Raw genomic sequence first — 25,000 nt, forward strand, 5'->3', positions numbered from 1 at the left:
ATCATTTTCCTCAATAAATAAATGACCAAGTATAATATTTTTGTTTCATTTGTTTAACTGGGTTCTCTTTATCTACTTTTAGGACTTGTGTGAAAATCTGATGATGTTTAAGGTCATATTTATGCAGAAATAGAGAAAATTCTAAAGGGTTCACAAACTTTCAAGCACCACTGTGTGTGTGTGTGTGTATACATAGATAGAGGGATAGAAGAGAGGAAAGCAAAAAAATCTATAAAAAATAAATCAGAAAGAAAAAAGCAAAAGGATGGAGGAATTAAAAGAATGGCTAAAGAAAGTAAGATGAAGAAGAAGGGAAGGAAAAGAACCTGAAAGAAATTAGAAATAAAATAGAATACATTAAGAAATAAGGCTGGAATAAAGAAATTCAGGCTATAGAAAATAAAAAAAAGAAGAGAGTGTGTGTGTGTGTGTGTGTGTGTGTGTGTGGTTATAGTGAGTGTTTATTAGGACTGTAATGTGTGTGAGTTGTGTTGAACATGCTGATTGCTCAGCTGCTGTATGACATCAGGTGTCAGTTGTAATTTAAATGGTCTGTGAAAGTTACACACTTTAATCTGAAACTAATTATTGATTTAAAAAAATACAAAAACAGGAATGTTTTTGTTTTCCTCTGACTCACAGGAATGCAAAACACACACACACACACACACACACACACATATATATATATATATATATATATATATATATATATATATATATGGGCGGCACGGTGGTGTAGTGGTTAGCGCTGTCGCCTCACAGCAAGAAGGTCCTGGGTTCGAGCCCCGGGGCCGGCGAGGGCCTTTCTGTGTGGAGTTTGCATGTTCTCCCCGTGTCCGCGTGGGTTTCCTCCGGGTGCTCCGGTTTCCCCCACAGTCCAAAGACATGCAGGTTAGGTTAACTGGTGACTCTAAATTGAGCGTAGGTGTGAATGTGAGTGTGAATGGTTGTCTGTGTCTATGTGTCAGCCCTGTGATGACCTGGCGACTTGTCCAGGGTGTACCCCGCCTTTCGCCCGTAGTCAGCTGGGATAGGCTCCAGCTTGCCTGCGACCCTGTAGAAGGATAAAGCGGCTAGAGATAATGAGATGAGAGATGAGATATATATATATATATATATATATTTATGTAAATTTTATGCTGTTAAATCATCCTTTTCCGGGTGTTACAGGTACGTATTGCCAGCAGAGGGAGGTAGAGGCCATTACAGAGGGCGTGGAGGAGGACGAAGGCTGCTGCTGCTGTGATGTGGGTCACCTGCCCCACCTGCTGTCCTTTAACGCTGCGTTTGTTCAGCGCTGGCTCGCCTGGGAGGTCCTGCTGTCCAAATACACCTTACAGAGCTACAGCATCACGGAGAACAGTGCCGGGGCCATGCTGCAGGTCTACGAGCTCCGCCAGATCCTCACCACCTACTACGTCAAGGTACAGTCTCTCTCTCTGTCTCACACACACACACACACACACACACACACACACACACACACACATTATGCCATCAGTTTATGTTAAACTTCCTCACTAGCCAGTACACTAAGGTTTATGGTAAAATATTTAATTTTAGTCTAAATACAGAGGTGATTGGAGAAAATCACGCGCTCTGATTGGTCGAGAGATTCGGACTATTTCTTGATAATCGCCTCGAGCGACTCGGCAAAATGGCGTCCAATCGCTTCGTCACCATAAGTGAGGAAGAATTACAGATGATGAAAGAAAATGCTGTTCCTAACAGCACTAAAGACGCTCCGAAGTTTGGTCTAAAACTATTCAGAGGGAAGTAGGATTGGGATTTATTTTATCGATTTCAAAATAAATATTTTATGTGACTTGGTGTAGATCAGTGACACAAGTCTGCGCTGCAAAGTTATTACATTTACATGAAGATTTTGAAGTTTGAAATATTTTTTTAATACTTTTTTTTTAAATAATCATTTGTTTATACTAAAAAATGTATCCCCCTCAGGCTCAGTGAACATCAAGGAATAATAACCTCAACTTCATCTCGACTTCGTCTCGGTTATTATTCACTGATATTCAACTCTCCCGCCGCGAATAATTGTTAAATATTCAAATATTGAGATTAAACAATATTATAAAACATTTGCACAGGGTCATGTGTTATGCAAAATATTATTATTAAGCATGTTATCTAGTTTCACATTACACATCTTTTCTACCGTACCTTTATTAGCTCTTCTGTCCATAAGGCTGATGATCTGTTGCCATGGCGTAGCGTCTGTCATCCATCCGTCATCTACTGTCCACAATTCAGTTAAATCATATCTCCTCTGTCAGTTCTCCGTGGAGTTCTGTTCCAACTGTTGAGTTCTTTCAAACAAATCACTCCGCACAAAACTTGGTCGTTTGTTTGTTGATTTTTCCTGTTGTAAACAATTTGTTTATTTTCTGTTAAATCGTGTCTCCTCCCTCAGTTCTCAGTGGATTTCAGTTCTGATTGTTTTGTTTGAAAGAACTCGTCCTTCTGTAGAAAGCTGTATTGTCAGCGGGTCAGTTTTGGAAGGGCATTTATGCATGTAACTTCTGAACCATCCACCCAAATTTCAGTTGGGGTACTGTTAGTAATAACGCTGAAAGTCTAAGGTTGGAGCGGCATCCAAACATGGCCACTCCGGACTACATCTCCCAAGCGCCACATCGCCCCGCCTCTGCTGAGTATTAGGAGCACACCTGTTCCCCATCGTCTCAGTGATCACTGCTCTATTTAAGCTCAGCAAACACTCACCTGAGTGTGAAGTATCGTTCTGTGTCCTCGTGCCCGATCATACCGAGCCTTCTAGTTATTGTGCCTGACCTCCCGTGACTTTGACTTTGTTTACATTTATACCCGACCTTGACTTCTCATCTGTCCTTTTGATATTCTGTCTGGACATCGACCGGCCCTTACCCGGCCCTGACTACGTCTTCAGTCTTTCGATTTGGATCTGGTTTCCAGTTTGTTACGCACCCACTCTCCCCTGCACCTGTAAGTACCTGCACCCTGACAGGTACCACTGGATTCCATGGCTCAAGTGGAGTTCATCGCACCCCGTGACATCAGTTTCCACCATATTGGATTTTCCACCATTTTCTAAGAAACACTTCGAAGTTTTCAAAGGTCATAGATTTGGTGCCATTTGATCATTGGAAGCGCTGTAATGAGCAAAAATGTGTCTTGGTTAATATCTTGACATTTGCCTTAAAAAATTACTTCTTGCATCTGCTGATACTGTGAGAGTTCCCGAGACATTCCAGCTTTTCAAGTCAGCATACTCGATTTAGCCGCCATACTGGATTTTATCGAAAGGTTTAAAAATTTTCACAGGCCACAAATTTTGCCCAGTTTTCATCAAATTTGGCACAGATGATCTTCAGACAAGCCCTGTGTCCGAAATCACTCACTCGTTCACTACTCCCTACTCCCTATAGACCCTTTTCACTCATGTGACCTTCGTAAACGCGACCGCCATTTTGGACATGAAGAAATAACGGTTTATGGCACAGACCCTTTCGGTTCTCGCTCATCTAGCTGCTACAATGACTGCTTAGACTGCAACAATAATACCTAACACACATTTAAGTATCCGTCGTAAAGACGTGAAACTCGTCGAGTGACGAGTGTGTTCATTGATAAGCTAACACAATCTAAAAGTAGACATACCATCACACTGCCCTGGCGCTGTGTACAGTTTACCTTCTACGGTTTGTGCACTTGCTATTTGCCATTACTTTCTCCAACCCAGTGTTCGAACTATGCCGATATTTTCGGGGGGTCCCCTTTTTTCCCTTGGGGGGGGCGCTTGTCTCAGAGCGCGGATCTCCAAACACATGAGAAGCCTATCTTACGCACATATCACGCGGACTCCACACACGCATCGCGTCTGAAGTCATAACTCATCAGGGGAAATTGTGTCCGCATTGGCATGTTCAAAAAACAACCTCGCGTCAACAATGATACCACACGCAAGAAAAAAAAACAGTCAGGCTACTCAACACATCTGATCCAAAGCATCACTGGCAATCATGTCAACAACCAATCTTCCATTTCAACACGCGTCAACAAACAAATGGCACCACAAACATGAACGAATCGGTCAGGCTACCGATTCCAAACCCACAGCAGACGAATAATTAAATGCATCTTACCTTAAAGCAGAATCGACCACAAAGGAAGTGTGTTGGCACTGTTGGCACACTTCCTTTCTACTAGTTTGTGTCCCCAACCTGGCAGCAGCAGTCGTTGTCATATCGGTTTATTTTATCTTTGATGTAAACACAACACTTCGGATATGCAAATGCTTCCCGTTACACACGATTGCTATGTCAATAAACATCATTTTGCCAATATTTTAGAGACCATCCATCTTCTCCGTCGGTCAGCATCTGTCGGGATCCGATACAATGATAAATCTTGCCTTGTGTGTTGATGGTCACTACATCCAGGTGCACAACAATATAATGGCATGATGGAAGCCTTGCTGAAAGTAAAACTTTCTTTGATGGCTATATTCCTTTCGATGCTTCGCTGTCGTTCCTCGTTGTTGGCTGTGGTAGACTACTGGTAGTTCATGTCCAAAATGGCGGCCGCGTTTGTCGTGACGTCACGTGAAAAGGGTCTATAAAGGGAATTACTATATAGAGGACTATATAGTGAGCTCATTGGTAAAATGAAAAAACACTTTTGGACACTAGTCCGTCATGCTGGTATTTATGTCATTACTGTTGCACAATTAAAACGTGCCAGATCAGCTGGGGCGGCATGGTGGTGGTTAGCACTGTCGCCTCACAGCAAGAAGGTCCGGGTTCGAGCCCTGTGCCCGGCGAGGGCCTTTCTGTGCGGAGTTTGCATGTTCTCCCCGTGTCCGCGTGGGTTTCCTCCGGGTGCTCCGGTTTCCCCCACAGTCCAAAGACATGCAGGTTAGGTTAACTGGTGACTCTAAATTGAGCGTAGGTGTGAATGTGAGTGTGAATGGTTGTCTGTGTCTATGTGTCAGCCCTGTGATGACCTGGCGACTTGTCCAGGGTGAACCCCGCCTTTCGCCCGTAGTCAGCTGCGATAGGATCCAGCTCGCCTGCGACCCCGTACAGGATAAGTGGCTAGAGATGATGGATGGATGGCAGATTAGTCGGCTGGTGGGTTTTCAGAATACTAAATACATGCATGTGTTTTTGTGATAAATCCATATTATACTGAGCGTATTTCCCACATTAATAACTACACAGTGCCTGCATCTTTCAGGTCTTTTAAATCAAGGCTGAATACTTTATTCTTTGCCGCTGCCTTTTATTAAATCAAATTTGAGACTTTTAATTTGATTTCTTTCAGCGCGACCGCAATGCATGATGGGATATATTGCTTGGTTAGTGCCCGTCGGTTGTACGCTACTTTTCATGATGCATTGTGGGATACTTTGAGTGCACTATATAGGGTGTAATAATCCTCACTGTCGTTTCGGACAGCACTACAAAATGGCGTCCTCACTATACAGTGCTCTATATAGTGAGTAGGGAGCGATTTCGGACACAGGGCAGGTCTCACGAAAATTATCAGACAGATTTTTTTATTTTTAGAACTGTTCATCTGTTACAGCCTGACGAATTTAGCAGTGAAGCCAAAACAGTCAAACAGGAAGTGAGGTCAAATCTCAGCCAGGCTTTGGTCAGTTGATCTGAGATTTGTTGTGCGTGCACACAGCCATGCCCTCGCCACACACCTCCATGGCCGCTGTGCCCTGATGGCGCTGCTTGACCCCTCATCCTGCTTGCAGCTCTATTAATGCTGCTGTGTGAAGCGTCTGTAATATAATAATACATATTTTGTGTGTGTGTGTGTGTGTGTGTGTAGGGAATAATTTATTATGTAATCGCGTCTCCGAAGCTGGAGGAGTGGCTGTCCAATGACGCCATGATGGAAGGGCTGAAGAACTGTAGTGAGAGAAACTATGTTGACCTTGATCCGACCTTTAACCCCAACATTGACGAGGACTACGACCACCGACTGGCAGGAATCTCCAGAGACAGTTTCTGTTCTGTTTACCTCAGCTGGATCCAGTACTGCAATGCTCAGAGACAGAAGGTGTGTTTACACACACACACACACACACACACACACACACACACACACACACACACACTGAGTACACTTTTGGAGCAGTTCTCACAAAACCATTGTATTTCTCTCTCTGTCTGTCTGTCTGTCTGTGTCTCCAGCCGTTGGAGAGTGAGAGAGACTCAGTGTTGGTGTCGTTGTGTTTTGGTCTGTGTGTGTTGGGGAGGAGAGCGCTCGGCACTGCAGCTCATCACATGTCCAGGTGGAGGCGCTGTGTCTCACACACACAAATAGAACATTGCTTTGTCCTGAACATCATCTCACAACTGAACTTGGCTTCAGTTAATGCAAATTGTGTGTGTGTGTGTTGTGTGTGTGTGTGTGTGTGTGTGTGTGCAGTAATCTGGAGTCGTTCCTCTACGGCCTCCACGCTCTGTTTAAAGGAGATTTCCGGATCTCGTCTGTGAGGGATGAGTGGATTTTTGCCGATATGGAGCTGCTCAGGAGAGTCGTTGTCCCAGGAATACGCATGTCCCTCAAACTGCACCAGGTGTGTGTGTGTGTGTGTGTGTGTGTGTGTGTGTGTGTGTGTAGTGCCAATGCTAACAAAGCCGTTTGTCTCAGGATCACTTCACATCTCCGGATGAGTATGATGACCCGTCAGTGCTGTATGAGGCGATCTCATCTCACGAGCGGACACTAGTGATCGCGCACGAGGGTGACCCGGCGTGGCGCAGCGCTGTGCTGTCCAACGCTCCATCGCTTCTGTCACTACGGCACGTCCTCAACGAGGGAACCAATGAGTACAAGATCATCACTCTGAACCGCAGATACCTCAGCTTCAGAGTCATCAAGGTACACAGACAGACAGAGATTTGAGATTTTATGTCCTCTTTTTTAAATTATTGAAGATAGCTCTACTTCAGAAACAATATATAAATATCACTAAAATAATGTGCAAATAATTTAACAAGTGAATAAATATATACTGTTTCTAAAAGATCCTAAAAAGGGACCAACCATCCATTCCCTCCGTTATCATGGGGAATGTGAACTCGCTGCCAAACAAGGTCGACGAGCTTTCCGCACTGAACAACCAGCGGGTTTACCGTGAGAACAGCTTGTTTATTTTTACGGAGACATGGCTAACCCACCTCGTACCGGATGCTAACGTGGACCTGCAGGGATTCACTGCTGTGAGAGCCGACAGAGACACTAAAGCATGCGGGAAAAGCAAAGGTGGGGGACTCATCATATACATGAACAACCGCTGGTGTAACCCGGGACATATCTCCGTAAAGACAGTTTTATGTTGCCCGCACTTGGAGCTGCTAGCCGTTAGCCTGCGGCCATATTATCTGCCGAGAGAGTTCAGTCACGTGATCACCATCTGTGTTTCCATCCCTCCGAGGGCAGACGCAGCCGCTGCATGTGAGAGGATTCACTCTGTCACAGCAAGGCTGCAGACACAGCACCCTGAGGCATTTATCATCATTTCTGGGGACTTTAATCACGCTACTTTGGACTCTACTTTGGCTGCTTTTTACCAGGCTGTGGATTGTCCAACAATTCCATTTTGACAGCTTGGCAACCACCTTCTCCAGCATGCTCTCCCAATTCTTTTTCTTAAAATCTTTTGTCCCGAAAAACACGCCCAGGAACTTCATCCCATCCTTTCCCCACTGTAAGCCTCCTGGTATTCGTGGTGGTCCAATGTTCTCCCACCCACCTATGAAGAGTCCTTCACTCTTTCCCCAGTTGACTTTGGCTGAGGACACTCTCTCATACATATATTGCCAGACTGGCATTAAGTTCTGCTACATCTTCCAGCTTCATACTAAAAACTGTGACATCATCTGCATATGCACACAAAATACATTTTTGTCCTGTGGGGTCACCTGGAATACTAAAACCACTGAGTTCAATAGTGAGACTATAAAGCTGTGCAGAGAGCGGACAGCCCTGTCTGATGCCCCTCTGTACTGGAACCAGACAGCTCAGTCCACCTCCCACCTTCACCATGACTGAAGCATCAGCATACAGGAGCTTAATCCAAGAAATAAAAGTTTCCCCAAACGCAAATCTTTTAAGAACATTAAAAAGGTCGTCATGTCCTCCCCGATCAAAAGCTTTTTCCTGATCTGGTGACAGAAGGCCCACGTTATATTTCCCTGTGATTCCAATGTCTATAATGTCTCTGATTAAAAACAAATTGTCCATGATAGATCTGTCAGGCACACAGTATGACTGATCCTTATGAACCAGAGCGCTTAAAACTTTCAGTCTATTTGCCAGACGCTTTGCTAAAATCTTATAGTCCAGGCAGAGAAGGGAAACGGGCCGCCAGTTCTTGAGTGAGCCCAGATCTCCTTTCTTCGGCAGCAGTGACAGAACAGCACGCCGGCTGCTACTCGGCAGTAGTCTCTTCGTCGCACGGTCCTTCATCACGTTGTGATAGTCCTCCCCCGGCACTCCCCAGAAGTGCTTGTAGAACTCCGCCGGCAGTCCGTCTATTCCAGGTGCACGTTCTGCTGATTGCTGCTGAACAGCTTGTGTAAGTTCCCTGAATGTGATGTTGGTGTCCAGGGTCTCCCTCCGCCTTGGGCTGAGTTCTGGTAGTCCCTGAAGAATCTGGGCTGTGCTCTCTTCATCACCGTTACCAGCTGTGTAGAGCTCAGCGTAGAAGGACACTGCCAGCTTCCTCATTTCAGCTGGGTCTGTTGTCAGGGACCCATCCGGTCGACGAAGATGCAGCATTTGTCTCTGTTGTGCCGCCTTCTACTCCAGTTTGAAGAAGAAAGCGCTGGGGGCGTCCATGTCCGTCACTGCAGCCATTCTGGCTCTCACCAGAGTGCAGTTCCAGTGTCTCCCCCCCCAGTTACCATAAAACAGTCTTTACTGCACTGTTGCAGCGTGGTGTTTATCTTTTCTAAAACTCTTAAGCGTTCTGGGCCGCTATTAGGTGCGTAAACATTTATAAAAAGAAACAAGGTGCCCTGAATTTCAGCTTCAACAACTAAACCCCTCCCCTTTACGAGCTCGGTTACTGAAGTCACTGTGACATTAATATTTTTTGCGAAGAGAATCGCTGCTCCTGCACTAGTGTTTGATCCATGACTTAAAATATGGTTCCCTTCCCTCCAAACACCCGACTCCACCTCATTAGTGCTGTCAGAATGCGGCTCTTGTAAGCATATGACCTCAACTTTTTAATTCGTAAGTATTCTGCTAGTACAGCTCTTTTATTACTGTCTCTAGCCCCATTAATATTTAGAGACCCTAAACAGAAAGACTGCATTAGGAAATGAGAAAAAGGGCAGGATCAGCAGTAACAGAGAGGAAAACAGGAGGATAGACTTCACCACGTGACTTTATCACTTTTCCCCCGAGTGACGGGGTCTTGCCCCTCCGCAATTTTGCCAACATTTCCTTAAGTCTGAATCTCTTTTTCCTGCACAGTACATCATAACCGACTGTCCGCTGTAACATAACCACTGACACAATAAACTTATCCAAATCGGAGAAGTAATCACTCGCCTGTTTTCCCAAATGTTTGATCTAAAAGCCTGTTAATTTCCTCTCGAGAGTCGAGCTGTTCATCCATCGCCTGCGAGCCCAGATCAGACAGGCTGGAGATCTCAGACAGAGCATCCTCATTCCCCGTCACCTCATCACCCCCTTCTTCTGCCGGTGGCTCTCCGGCGTTCAGTACAGTGATGTCTGGGACAGGTGGGTCAGTAACGGGCTCTGGAGTGATGGTCTCTGCCCCGCTATCTGACCCCAGATCAGTGCCTTCCCCATCGTTCAGCACCGCAGGGTTCTGATCCACTGACTGCCTCCGTTAGAGGATCAGTTTCTGTTTCGGTTTTATCCGCCGTGTTTCCCATTGAAACGTTAGTTACTGGTTTTTTGTCCTGCTGGTTCTTCCACAGCCGGGACACTCGAGTCAGAAATCTCCATTTGTTTCTTTGGGTCCCTTTTGGACCACAACCGACCCATCGCTGGTCCCTTCGAGGAACATGAAGACCTGCCGCTGAAAAGACAGCATGTGTTTCAGGGCCTCGTTCTTACAGCCCAGTGGAGTCACTCTCATTGTGCTGGCGAATTTCCCGAACCTTGAGAGCTCGCGCTCGATGTCGCTGTTCGGGATAAAAGGGGGAACATTAGAGATGGCGTCTTTAACTGTGGGCGAAACTCGTGGCGTAATTGGCACAAACGCTTCATTTATCCACACCCTGGTCTCAACAAGACGACTCACCAGCCGTTCTTCTTTAAAAAATATCACCACTGCTTTATTCATCCTAGACGCCAAAGCGATATTTTCATATCCGACCTGCTTACTGACTGCAAGCAGCACATCCTCCACACTCGATCCCGCTTCAGGGACACACCTGATTCCGTGGCGGAGTGAAAGGGAAGGGCCACACCCGACCGGGTGAGACGCCACTCCTACACCCCGCCACCTCACCACTTTCCTCCGAACAAAACTAAATCAACACAAAGTCTTAGATAACGCTAAACTGAAAGTTATTTTAATACTTAAAGCAAGAAATAAAGTATGAAAAAAGAAAGGGATAAACCTCAAACAATCATGCTCTCACCATGAATCCTCACACACACACTCGCACACACTCCCAGCATGCGAGAGAGAGAGAGAGAGAGAGAGTTCGATATGTTAGTTGTTGTTGATTGTGTTATTTCACCTGTATTGTGTGTGTGTGTGTGTGTGTGTGCACGCAGGTCAATCAGGAGTGTGTTCGTGGCTTGTGGGCGGGGCAGCAGCAGGAGCTGGTGTTCTTGCGGAACAGGAATCCAGAGCGTGGAAGCATCCAGAACGCCAAGCAGGCGCTGAGGAACATGATCAACTCGTCATGTGACCAGCCGATCGGTTATCCCATCTACGTCTCCCCCCTCACAACCTCCTACTGCAACACACACACACAGCTCTCACACACACTGGGCGGAGCCATCAGCATCGCCAGCATCCGACACTTCATCATCAACACCTGGCACAGGTACGCACTTGAGTGTGTGTGTGTGTGAGTGAATGTACTGTGATGCAGATTACCTCCACCTGTGTGTGTTGCTTGACTCCAGTCACAGTGCAGGTAGTGTTGTGGTGGTGTTACTGATCGTGTGTGTGTGTGTGTGTGTGTGTGTGTGTGTGTGTGTCCAGGTTGCGTAAAGGCTGTGGAGCAGGGTGTAACAGTGGAGGCAATGTGGAGGAGTGTGACATCGGGAACTCTGGGAACACAAACGACACACACCACAGAGTGACCAGCATTCAGCACACACACACTCCTCACTCACTGGGTAACACACACACGCACGCACACACACACACACACACACAGTTAGTGTACTAAATGCTTGTACAAAATCTCTCTCTCTCTTCTCCCTCTCTGTCTCTCATTAGGAACCAGTCAGAGTTCTCAGTCTGTTCGTTCCTCTCTGGTGCGTCACTCTCCCACCCGTTCATCTGTGGCGAGTCAGTCGTCCTCACTGCGTTACAACAGCAACGCGGAGCCGACTCTGTGCAAGCGACACACACTCACGCACGCGCACACACTCGCCGGCCTGCTCGACCAGCATCATCATCACCAACAGCCCAGGAGAGAGGACATCTCCTACCGAGTCCAGGTGAGGGAGAGAGAGAGGGCGAGAGAAAACAGCTTATGGACTATAGGTTGTATTCAGTCACGTGACTTTTGTTTGCGAGTTTAGTTCCGGTGAATGAAGTGGTGGTCAGGGAAACCGATGTAGCTGCCGTAGTGTAAAGAGCGAGTGAGACCGTCTCTGATTATTTTTGCAGTTTAGAGGCCAATGCACAGTGAAGATCCCTTCAGAAAGTTGCTCTTTGCGATGCGATTAGATCCTTACACGCTACTAAAGAATGATTTTTCCTCCGAGTTGGAAAACGATCCATCCGCCGAGTTCCCCGACATCTCAGACTCCCTGGTGCTGCAGACATCGTTCTACACGGGGACACAGACGGAAACCTGGAAGAGCCTGGAGGAGAACAACTTTTTATATGCGTCTGGGTTAAAGATCTGGGGATCAGGACACTACAGGATAAACCCTGTATCGTTTATGCCCGGGTAAGGAGGAGTTTTTGGGCTTTTGTACGCGTCTTTGCGTCGGTTGCTAGGACGCTACAGGTTTTAGTCGATTCCCAATCCTCCTGTTCTTCTCTTCCAGCTAAATCATCACAAAGATCCACAGAAACCCCTTTAAAGTCCTGGGCTTTACACGCATTACTACACGTTAGTTTACAACATGGCGATCAAACAGTAAACAAAAACACATCTGAGGACTGAAGCGTCTCCTGAACTTCAAAACGTCACGAAATAACGGAAAATGGAGAGAAAAGTGATTTGCGAATCCAAACGAAATAAATCAGAGGAATTTACAAACCTTTCCCAAAGTGATCACTGCAAACTCGAGCGTTCTTTGACTCCACCCCCTTCCATCACAGGGAACACTTCAACAGCCGCCTTTCTCGTCGTCTTTTGGTCAAATCCTTTGCTCTTTCACCCTTTATCACTTCACCGGGAACCCAGAAGAAACTTTTACCAGTTTTACAGCGTGTTTGATTCGAGCCCAGAACAGCACAAGTGTACGCTGCAAAAAACTGAATTTGAGGAGAAAATTCCTTAACACTACTGAAATGATCTTGCTGCATGGACGGATAATTTTACTTGACAGGACATGTTGGAATGAGCTGGTTACAGTCTAGAACTAGTTTTAATAATCTCAGAGTTGCTGTCTTGTTTTCTTCTAATAGGAAATGCAAGATCATTTCAACTATATTCAAGATATTCTAACTTGTTAAGATATAATTTTTGCAGTGTAGAAGAAAACAAGACACCAACTCTGAGATTATTAAAACTAGTTCTAGACTGTAACCAGCTTATTCCAGGATGTCTTGTCAAGTAAAATTATCCGTCCATGCAGCAAGATCATTTCACTGGCGTTAAGGAATCTTCTCCTCAAATTCAGTTTTCAGTTTTTTGCAGTGTAGGGCATTTTAACAACCAGCAAAGTGTCCCAGTGATACTAACGCTTTGTAAACAGTGAGCTTAACTGACCACCACTTCATGTCTCGCATATCTAATGAGGAGGATGCAACCCACCTATTTCATTACTTTTAACTTCTACAATGTGTGTGTGTGTTTTAGATTGTGGATGTAAATCAGGTGTTGGATGTGATTAATCTGTCGAAGCGTAAGGAGCTGCTGTGGCCTGATGAGTCAATGAGGTTGAGGGCGGGGCCAAGCTGCTGGAGAGACTGGGGCCCCCTGGAGGGCATGGAGGGACATGTGAGTACACACACACACACACACACACACACACACACACACACACACAGAACTATTAACTGGGTGAGTGTGATGTACAAACTCAGAAGTACTGGTTCATTACAGTATAATATATATATGTATGTATGTTATTTACCAGCTTAAGGTCGGTCCGTATGGTGAAATACCGTGACCGAGGTCTTGAAAGTACTGAGCGAAGCCCTCATTCAAGGCTGAGGTCAGTATTCCAGGCCGAGGTCACGGTATTTCACCATACGGACCGACCTTAAGCTGGTAAATAATATATTTATTTTTTTCTTTACCAAATTCTAACAGAAAACGAGAGCGTCTGAAAGGGGAAACCGACTCGATCCGCCATTTTGAATCCTCATTCATGGCTTCCTCCTCGGTATACAAGTGCACTTCCATGGCAGGAAAAAAAACCCTACATTTTGCCGCCTATGTCGTCCCCTATTTATACAAATAGGAGTCATTCAGGATTCAGCCATGTTTTTGCTCGGCGTTAGCAAGTTAGAGGTTTTTAGCTTTCTCCTGAAATGTTTTCTTTTATTTCTTCTTCCTCAGGGGAGTAAAACTCGCTTTCGCTGTGAACACTGTCGTTATCGCTATCCATGCTGTAAAATTAATGCGATTCTCCTGAGAAATGCTGGCAAACATTTATAAGATTTTTGATATCTTATAAATAAATCTTATAAAAAAAAGATTAATGTTGACAAAAATTGCGACTATGTTTGTTGTTGTTGTGAATGAGCGAGTCGCCAGAGGTCTGTAACCGGGGTCCGTAACTGGGGTCCGTACCGTAGGATACAGACCCGCTCGCCAGCCAATCAGAGCGCAGGATTTGGACCGCGAAAAAAATAAATAACAGTTATTCCCTGAAATCGAGTCGTACATGAGCTGATGGGTGACGAGGCGTGTAGCACCGAGATTGAGTCGAGTAATTGTTTTATTCTGTTCACATTCTCTGGATTTTGAGAAACAGAGGATTTTTATTTTTTGCAAATTCGATAAATTAAAACTTTATACAAAACGTCCAACAAAATCATTTCCACTTAGAATGTAAACAAACCGGCGAAATGACAGGAGCAATTTCTGAAAAATGCGATAGTAATAATTATTGAAAAATAAACAAACATATGTTTTTACCATCAACTACTTTTATTCCATGTTTTGTTGCTTTTTTTATATATATATTTTTTGGAGGTTTTGTTTTCGAGTAGTGTTTTTATTTCGTCCTCGGTTGGTTCAGCAACACGCTCCACCATTTTGTTTTTCTCTACTCATGGTATATGAGCTGATATCCTAGTAGTAGAGTAGCCAATCAGAGCGCGCGATTGCTCATATCCAGTGAATGAGGACATGGATCGACACCATGGCAAGTGGCGCTGGTTGAGGCGACATGCAGCAGCAGAGAGAGCGTGTGTGTGTGTGTGTGTGTGTGTGGTGGCGTTTTTATCCTCGTCTGTTGTTGTTTTAACTTATGTTACAATGTTTTCATGGATTTAATCTTATAAAAATGACTTACCAAAGGCTGATAGCTCTCATCTTCTCCTTGACACTTTGTTTTGGCCCTTTGAGTGGCCTTTGGAGTGGGCACGGTGCGTTCCCTGAGTCACGCCAGTATGGACGGGAGTTTCTCCTGTTACTCCAGGACGCTGGTGCGGGACGTCACCATAGGGGTGTTCACACGGCACATATTTGCATCGATGCTGCACCGATGTATTTTGTTGCGATATATCTTACACCGGTGTAAATTTTGTGGAGCGTTCACACGTCACAAACCTGCTTACTAGAGAGAAGCGTGTTCACACCGGTGCAGCCCCACTTGCGTTCACACGGCAGTTTTTGCGACCGTGCTATACGATAGTAATAATGCGGAAATGAAATATGCGCATGCGTGAAAATGTGCTTCCTTTTGCCGGTTGTCATGGCATCACCAAGTGCCGGGAAAACAACGTGGATGAAGACACCAGTGTTGCCAGATACTGCTGACGTTTTCCAGCCCAAAATATGTTCAAATCTGCCAAAATGCACTTAAAACTGCCCAATCTGGCAACACTGGAAGACACGCAGTTCTGTTGTTGTTGATATTCGCCATTTTGGAAGCGCAAAATACCAGGATGCAAATTATGCAATGCCCGTATGTAATCAACTCTCCTCACGCGTAGCGAGTCTACCCCTGTAGCGTTCAGACGGCCCATTTTATATCGGTGCTGCCCCGCAAACTAGCATTTACTCCGGAGTAAATTTCTTAAACCCCCTCCCAAGCAGGGTTAGATTTGCACCGGTTTAAGCAGCTTTCAGGGGCGACACCGCTATAACTTTGTACCGTGTGAACGCTCTACCGGGGCAGCCCTGGTGTTACACCGGAGTAAAAGTTGCCGTGTGAACACCCCTCATGATTACTCTCTGGGGAGCAGGAGCCCCACATACGGAGGGAGGAAGAGAGGCAGAGGTGGAGGAGTTCGGCAGCGGCTTAAAAGACAGGGCCACCGGAGGATCCCCCTTCCCTCGATTATCCTTGCTAATGCACAGTCTCTTCGAAACAAGGTGGACGACTTGCAAGCAAATGTCAAGTTCCTCTCGGAATATAAAGTGCTTGTCTCATTGCCCTGACCGAGACATGGCTCAAGCAGCAGGATCTGCAATCCGATCTGGCAATAGACGGCTTCGGGGAACCGCTGCGTCTGACAGAGACCCTTCAGCGACGGGGAATCACTGGGAGGTGGACTCGGTTTATATATTAATACAAAATGGTGCAACACTTCTGTAGTCAGGGAGACATTGTGCACCCCGATATAGAACTTCTTTCTGTCTCTTTGCGTCTGTTTTACCTCCCGAGGGAGTTTCCATAAATATTTATATCTCTCTGGTGTATATTCACCCGAAGCCAAATGCTGTTAATGCTTTACGGGTCATTGTGGATACACAGGCTTCAGAGCATCACGCCGGACACTCCCAGTTTCGTTCTGGGGGATTTTAATCATTATAAACTTGGGAAGTCACTTACAAACTTTCAACAATACGTCACTTGGCCTACGAGGAATATGAGGCGTCTGGATCTTTGTTACGGCTTCATAAAAGGTGCTTATAAATCCTTCCAGAGAGCGCCTCTGGGCACGTCCGACCATAGTGCGGTTTATTTGTGTCCGATGTACAAACCTGTCCTGAAGGAAACAAAACCCGAGCGGCGTTTGGTTCTGGTCTGGTCAGCGGAATCTATTCGGCGCCTCCAGGACTGTTTCTTCTGCACGGACTGGGATTTATTTATGGATGCATGTTCAGATCCGGATGAACTGACTGAGACTGTCACCTCATACGTTAATTTCTGCGAGGACCTGATAATTCCAAGGAAATTAATTTCCATCTTTCCCAGTAATAAGCCATGGGTGTCTGAATCTGTTAAAAACATCATCAATCAGAGGAACTTCAGTTTTAATAAGGGGACATCACCCGCAGCAGGGAGTTGCAAAAGCAAGTTAAGCATGAACTGAAACTTGCAAAATCTATATATAATACAAACAAGGTACAAACCCTGTTAATTTCTGGTAAGTCTCGGCCTGCGTGGGAGGGTGTTAAATCCATTATGGGCATGCGGTCTAGTAAAAGCCCTATTTCCCTTGCTGGTATGTCAGATTCTGAGCTTGCTGATGATCTAAACAGTTTTTACAATCGTTTAAACTTTTGTGATTTTAGTAAGGAGCTGTCGGTACACAGAGATGCTCCCCCGGCACAGATGGACATACCGGTCGTCATCAACTGTGATGTTTGTAAACTTTTTAAGGGTGTGAAGGAGAGGAAAAGTCCCAGACCAGACAACATTGGGGGCAGACTTCTGAAGAAGTCAGAGGTGAAACGTAGAATATCAACTTTATTATCTAGAAGAACGACCCAAAAAGTGAATTCAATCTTCCTGGTGTCTAATTTGCACCCTAAAATTGAATAAAACGGTTAAAATATACTGGTTTGCGCAATTTCCGAAGGTTTGTTTACATCTCACTTACGCGCACTTTCACCGCCAGAGGACCGCCGTCGTGACGTCATTCAAGCCAAACAGACCGGGAGCAGCTCTGGGTTTACCTGCGAACCGAGCACACGTGTACGGACTTTGGTCGTGAGAGGTTGTGTAAAATGTCTGAAAGCGAGAGCGATTTTGAAGTAGGAACTCTCCAAATTGAATATCGAGAGGTGAAACCGTATCTGTATGACCCTATGGCTGTTGCGAAGCAATCGGTGAATGTGGCTCACTGGTTTGACCGCGCGGCCTCAGAATCGGACAGCGACTCGGCCGACTCTGATCGCGGTGACCCCGGACCTCAACAAGACTCGCGCCCAAACGATTTATCCTGGTAGTTATGATAAATTCCTACTTTCGTCGTAATACTAAATAAGAGCCCTTTTGAAGAATAATTAAACCGCCCTCCCTAGTGGATATAGGGAACGATTACTGGACAGCGCGCCGGTAGGCCACATTAGCCTGCCATCCGCGGCATTATACTATTTATAGCCGACTCTGAGCGAGGAAATATCCCTCTGTCTCATTTCCACAGTGATTGTACAGGATCCCTCAGGATTCTTCACCTGTCAATTGCAAGCAAAATTAAAAATGTTTCCCTCCAGTCTTCTCCTTTTTGCTTCAGCGTTGCTGCTCCGTTTCTTCTTTGACTGCTTGATTTCGTTTCACGCGCACAATCCACTCTCTCCACCTCGTCTCCTCTTCCGGAAAGAGCCAATCCACTCGCTCCGCCTCTTCTCCTCTCTCGGAAAAAGGTAAAAGCTTCTTCCTGAACCGGTCCCGTTGTTACAGTTCACTGCACAACAATAAGGCATGGGGGTTTTCTTTGGAAATTCCTGAACGCACGTCTGCACTCAAGCCGAATGGCAATGTGAGTAAACGGAAGTGGACTCAACTCAAGCGGTCTGTTTGTCATGAATGACGTCACGCGCCGAGTGGTCACGAAAATCGCCGAGCAGAAATTCGCTGCGATCCGCGCTAACTTATTTTAATTATTACTTATTAACAATACTTCAGAAAATTACAGAGGGTTTTTAACATATAAAGTTTCACATGTGCATAAAATTAAAACCGTTGCCTATGAGCTTTAAGCTCGACAGTCAGATCAGGGCAGTCGTTAAATCGGGCTTTTTCCAGTTGAGGCAGCTGGACAAAATAAAGTCAGTTCTTTCTCGGCAGCACTTTGAGACAGTAATCCACGCCTTTGTTACCACTCGGCTGGATTACTGTAATGCACTCTACATGGGGCTTAGTGGATCCTCCATCACCCGTCTCCAGACGGTACAAAATGCTGCCGCGTGTCTTTTAATTGGCGCGCGTAAATATGAGCATATTTCCCCCATTTTAGCTTCACTCCACTGGTTACCCGTACAGCTTAGGATTTATTTAAAAATGCTTTTATTTGCTTTTAAATCCCTTCATGGTCTTGCCCCGCCTTACCTCTCTGAGCTGCTACACCCCTATACTCCACCCGCTCTCTCAGCTCAGCTGACCTGCTGCTCCTGAGTGTGCCTGAAACTAAGCGTAAGCTGAGAGGGGCCGTGATGCCACTGTTGCGGCTCCTGAACTGTGGAACAGTCTGCCTTCGCACAGTCGACAGGACTCTTCTTTAACTGTTCTTAAATCTCTTCTTCAGCCCATCTCCTCTCCCTGGCTTTTAACACCACATGAGACAGTGACTTTACTTTATCTGATGTGTTTTTATTATAGGGCTGTTGTTTTTATTCTTCTTTTATGACTTTTAATTTATTTTATTTATTATTTATTTTACTGTACAGCACTTTGCTCCACTGCGGTTGTAGAGTGCTTTATAAATAAAGCTGGATGGATGGATGGATAAAATAATTATTATTGTTGTGGAATGTGTGTGTGTGTGTGTGTGCGCGCAGGTGATTCACCGGTGGATGCCTTGCAGTCGTGACCCTCTCAGTCGCTCCCCCATCGAAAAATCCATCCTGCTGGTTCAGGTGGATGATAAACTGGTTCCCATTATAGAGACTGGAGTGATTGAACTGGGAGCAGAAGTGTAAACACACACACACACACACACACACACACACACACACAATACAGGCTGGTGGCAAAGACACAGGAAGCCAGGAGCAGGTACTACCTTAGACAGGAACACTCACTCACACTCACAGGTTTCAAACACAGATTCACTCCTCGTCCACCAGTGAAAGGATGTTTTGGGGAAGTGTTCTCCTCTCTCTGGGTGTTTTCTGATGCAGGTAAACACTGTACAGGAGAAATTTCACTCCTTCAGTAACAGAGTGAGACACATGACGGAAAAACACAGAAATACTGACACCGAATCTGATTGTAGTGGCCTTTTAACAGTTTTCTGATCTTCTCACCCGTTACAGAGACGTGTATGACCCTGACACACGTGCATGGCTGCTGTGTGTTTGCGTCTGTCAGCTTTCTTCATGTGCCATGATACGAGTTTTTGGCCTAAACACGACTCCCTTTACATCACACTTGGAGGTGACCTTTACTGACCTTCATACCTTTTCACCACAAGAGGAACTTTTTTTTCCCCCTGCATTTTTTAAACCCAGCTCACTGATTCAGCCACACACACACACACCATCCTGTCTCACATCTCATCAGGGACCTGGAGGAATCGGAGTGTGTCTGATTTATCCAGATCAGTGTGTGTGTGTGTGTCCAGTTCACCAAGAGTGTCTCTTCCTGTAGATCTAGAGCAGTTAGAGTGGCAGTTGGTTCTTATGGACTGATTGTGCATTTGACTCGGTCATAATAAGAGCTCGTAAGTTCCGACACGCCTCACCTCGGGGTTTCTGCTCCCCTCAACCCCGAGTTCAGGAAGTGACATCAGATCAACATCAGCATGGTCACTCAGAACATCAGCGGTAACGTCCTACACCACAGCTCTTCTTCCCTTTAAACCAGTTTTACTGTCTACACACACCAGCTTTAGATCCATCAGCACACACACACACACGTTCATGTATTAAATCTAGAACACTGACTCTACACTTCGCTGTTTTAAAGAGGAGATTATACATCACTCATTGCAGTTACCAAACAAACAAAACACACATCCGTGGTTTTTCCTCTCACTCTGTAGCTCAAACACACAGACGTTGGAAATGCCGTAATTCCGAGCTCAGAATTCCCGGGATCAGATGAACACAGCATGAGAACAGAATGTGTGTTCTTATGGTTCTAGAGCACTGAGTGTTTGTTTGCTCTTGTTTATCTGGAGCAGCTCTGTAAACGCTGACATCATGAGGGATGTTTTTATGACAGAAAACGTTCCGAAGGTACGAAAATTAATCTAACCTGTGACCTGTCGAGCGTGGTTTCTGTGTGTTTGCTAATAACAGGTTACAAGTTTACAGTTGAGTTTAGCTTTGTTTTTTACACTGAGTGAAGCTGTTGATGTTGATGCACTATCGCCACCTACAGGACATGCAAAACAGTTGTGTGTTGTCTTTTGGTGGTTTAAAACACACACACACACAAAGGGAATTAATAAGAGTATTTTCTGAAATGTGTGTGTGTGTGTGGACGAGGTCTGGGTTCCACCGTCACTCTGCGTCACTCAGACATGCTGCATGACGGCTCACGCTGCAGTCACGCTTCAAGATCTCTTTTTTTTTTTGAGCAGTGCCACAGCTTATCAGTGACCCTTTCCTGTAAATGAGTGTTTATAACAATCATAATTCACTCCCAGTGCTCTTTAAGCCCTTTTATAAGCGTTCTTTTATAAACTCATTATAATGCCAATGCACTGCGAAGCCCAGCAACACTCACAGGACAAACACTAAACTACAGTGTGCCTGTAGGGGGCGCCGAGGGGTGCTTTACAGAAAGCGTCAACATCATGGAAGAGACAAACGTCTGCTATGTTAATGCAACTCGTACAGCCATGCAGCGTACAGATGATATTCCTCTTCATTTTTTAGGACAGAGTTTAGGCGAGTGTGTCTCACTCGGAGATTATTATATTTCTGAAATACTTTAAAAAAAATAATGTGTGTATCAGACAAGTGCTTATTGGAGCTTATATTTTGGGGCTTTATTTTGCGTATATATTATGTGTCACCACATGTTTACAGAAGATTAAGGACTTTTATTACAGCGTTATAGAGTTTACTAAGATATAAAGCATTATAAGCCGTTATGTTGATTTATGAATGTGCTTCATAGAAAGTGTCAGATTTCGTTTCATTTCTATGCATTTTGCCAGGAAGTTGACTTTCTTAAACACACACCATCATGGACTTTATAGAAAAAGAAAGTCACCATTTGTTTCCCTCGTTTACAGCGACGCTTTACTTTTATAATTTTTTTGCCAAATGTGTTCTCCACACAGCCAACAAGGTAAAAAGATTTTACTGGGAGGATCGTTTGTCTTATAAATGATCGTTTAAATATGATATTTAGCTTCAGTCAACTGGGTTTTTTTAGCTTTTTTTATTAATGATTCATAAATCATGATTCTTTTTTAAATGAATGAAGAAACGGTTCTAGCGAGTTGCACTATGGATTTTATTGTATGGCGTGTTGTTGATTTCCTGCGACACGCCACAATCTTCACTTCATTTCACACCTTTTATTTATTAAACACGATTCGACTCTTCATGCCTTCTGGGGAAAATGCAATCATCACGTCCTCTTTTATTTTTCTGCTTTTATCTTCAGATGGTTTTTACTGAATATTAATTGTATATAAAATTATTATTATTATTATTATTATTAGTGTAAAGAAGGGACTTGCTCTGAATATTTATTACCGTGCTCATACATTTTGTTACCTTTTTCATTTACATGATATAAAATTAAAGATTATTAAATGTATAAACTGACGGTGGGTTGAAACGGAGCCGAGCTTCTGATGGACTCTTTCTCTGTTGAACTGAAATTCTTTTATAAGATGGAAAAAAAAATAAATGAATTTGATTTAGCAGTCCAGTCTGATCTGATTTATTCACCTGTTAAATATTTCTGCTGTGTGACGTTGACAGAACATTGGAGCTGTCGTGATGATCAGATGGGTGTTTGAGTCGTCTCCCCTGTGCTAATGGTTCTAGAGACGCTGTGGGTTCTCCACATCTATAAAAACGGTGGCTCTCAATAACATAGACCCCAGAGTGTAGATGCTGTACCTGCTGTAAGAATACACAAACACAAGAACATCATTTTATATCCTGCAGCTCAGAGAGAACATTTCTTTCTGTGGTTCTAGAGCAGCTTGAGTAAAATTGTTATTAATCTAGAATCAGCATCTCTTGTGCTTCTTCTACAGTTCTTATGGCTCCAGACCATCAAGGGGGTGGGTGGGGTTACAGTATTTCTGAGACGCCAAATACCAGAGTGTTTCTTATGGCTCTAAAGCTGCTAGATTGTAGTTCGTGAGGTTGTAGAGCACCTGAACCATTTATCTGAATTGTCTGAGAGCATTTGGACAATCAGCTGTGATTTAGGTGGAACGGTCTAGATCAGTGGTAATGTTCTATTGGATTTGTTTGTTTGTTTGTTTGTTTGTTTAATAATTTGTCAGTAACTCTAGAGCAGGTAGAGTGTCTGGTGTGATGGATCTAGAGCACTTTAAAGGGTCTGTTCTAATTAATCTAGGCCAGTGTTTCTCTGGGCCACGGCCCATTAGTGGGCAGCAATGCGCCATCTAGTGGGCTGCGAATTTTTTTTCAAGTTTGAAGCTAAATACTAAATAGTTCAGGATGTTGTAGTGTCCCAAATCCGGTAGCTGGTTTGCTGAACAATTTTCAAGTGGAATAAATACATTTGTGGGTAAATTAAGAAGAACAAGCTTTTATTTTTCACACATTCCTCCTCTGCATTTAAACTACGCATGCACGCGCGCGCACATACAGAGCGAGGGAGATAAATAAATAAATTTGTGGGTAAATTATATGGATCTGTGATGCCTGCTGGAAGAGAAGAGCAGGGAGGATTGGGAATCGAATAGCCGTGGTTTGTTTTCACCTGATACTAAAACTTGTAGCGTCCTAGCAACCATCTCAAAGACGCGTACAAAAAGCCCAGAAACTCCTCCTTACCCGGGCATAAACGATACAGGGTTTATCCTGTAGTGTCCTGATCCCCAGATCTTTAACCCAGACGCATATAAAAAGTTGTTCTCCTCCAGGCTCTTCCAGGTTTCCGTCTGTGTCCCCGTGTAGAACGATGTCTGCAGCACCAGGGAGTCTGAGATGTCGGGGAACTCAACGGATGGATCGTTTTCCAACTCATAATGAATGAATAACTTTATTTAAACACAATAAGTTGATCAGCAGAGCTGGTGGGGTCGGGCATGTACGGATACAAATAAATACAAATACAAAAGATTAAAATATACAGTCTTTTAAAAAAAAAACCCTTTAAAATCATTAATCCCTTTTGACTGAGAATGACCTGCATGCAGGGGTTTGGCTTCTGGCACATCCATACAGTTTTAAATACAACACCTACAATTAAAATTTTGTTGTTATTACATTTATTTAAATTCCCATCTGTAACAGGGAGCAGGGTGGCCGCGGGTCCTTAAAAAGTCTTAAAAAGTCTTAAATTTAATTTTCCTAAAATAAGGCCATTAAAAAGTCTTAAAAAGTCTTAAATTTCAAACCCCGTGGTCTTAAATTTTCAGTCTTAAATTTATGGAGATTTTACTCAGTCATATCGTTAAAATGTGGTACACTTTGGATGGGGAAAAAATGTAATCGTTTTTGATGCTCACAGTTATACCGCGCAGGCTCCGAATCCACCGGTTGCTAGACACACGCGTGCTTGACAACCACTCAGTGCCTGATCTGTTGTGTAAGTCCTATCGTGTGAGAGAGAGAGCAGCCCCGCCCCTCTCTGCTCCCTGAGTGGAGCCCCGCCCCTCTCTGCTCCCTGAGTGGAGCTCATCGCCTTGGTAACGGTGCTCAGGTGCAGGGAAGAGACACAATATGACAAGCAAAGAGCGCTTTTTCTCAGAGTTCCCTCTCCTCCAACAATGCTGATTGACACGGAAACGAAAGGAGCTATTCACAAAATTCTTTCACTTTGAGTGCTACAAGGCTCCCATGAACACATTAATGTAATTTTTTTTTTGTCCCTAGTGTAAAAAATGTGGACACTAGAGTGAGTTAAAAACAAGTGACATTTCTGATTTTGCAGTAAAAGCGCTGCCACGTTTATAATGGGAGTCTATGGGGCAGTGCGCCTGTCCTCTCCTTACTTTCAGGCTTCTCATTCAAAAACTGTAAATCCTATCGCTCAGGGAGACACATTGTGTGAATCAAGACAAGTGTGGCTACTACTTTTGAGAAAATTGTGTGTGTAGAGTGAAAATTGTGGCTGAAAACACAGTTTAAATGAGAAAGTTAGAGCTTTTTTTTTCAGGCTGCCTACACTCTAAACTCCTGAGCTCCACTGGTGTGTAACGCCATAGACACCCATTATAAAGTCTGAGTTTCTCCAGATTTGATCATGGTGTTTGATCTGTGACTGATCAAAAAATATAGAACCTAGGAAAAAAAGTTGAATGCCAGATCCACACAGGAGAATTTTGTCTCCATTTTAAAGTTTGAATCATGTCTCTAGGTGAAAGCATGCCAGAGCAGCGGATGTTTGAAAAACATTG

The 25,000-nt window shown here is 44.4% G+C and overlaps 1 protein-coding gene across 4 annotated transcripts in view; it reads left to right on the forward strand.

Moving 5' to 3' along the window:
• Positions 1-22,321, forward strand: part of pcnx1 (pecanex 1) — a 41,232-nt gene extending 18,911 nt beyond the window's left edge. For all 4 annotated transcript variants that reach the window (XM_060925125.1, XM_060925126.1, XM_060925127.1 and 1 more), the window contains 10 exons: positions 1,174-1,427; positions 5,845-6,075; positions 6,210-6,310; positions 6,448-6,598; positions 6,673-6,903; positions 10,789-11,063; positions 11,225-11,361; positions 11,465-11,688; positions 13,227-13,367; positions 19,272-22,321. In XM_060925125.1, the coding sequence (XP_060781108.1) occupies positions 1,174-1,427; positions 5,845-6,075; positions 6,210-6,310; positions 6,448-6,598; positions 6,673-6,903; positions 10,789-11,063; positions 11,225-11,361; positions 11,465-11,688; positions 13,227-13,367; positions 19,272-19,412 (1,886 nt within the window). In that variant the 3' untranslated portion in view covers positions 19,413-22,321. The remainder of the gene's footprint in view (positions 1-1,173; positions 1,428-5,844; positions 6,076-6,209; positions 6,311-6,447; positions 6,599-6,672; positions 6,904-10,788; positions 11,064-11,224; positions 11,362-11,464; positions 11,689-13,226; positions 13,368-19,271) is intronic.
• The last annotated feature ends 2,679 nt before the right edge of the window (positions 22,322-25,000 follow it).

Source organism: Neoarius graeffei, chromosome 7, assembly GCF_027579695.1.
Source record: "Neoarius graeffei isolate fNeoGra1 chromosome 7, fNeoGra1.pri, whole genome shotgun sequence".
NCBI classification, from domain to species: Eukaryota; Metazoa; Chordata; class Actinopteri; order Siluriformes; family Ariidae; genus Neoarius; species Neoarius graeffei.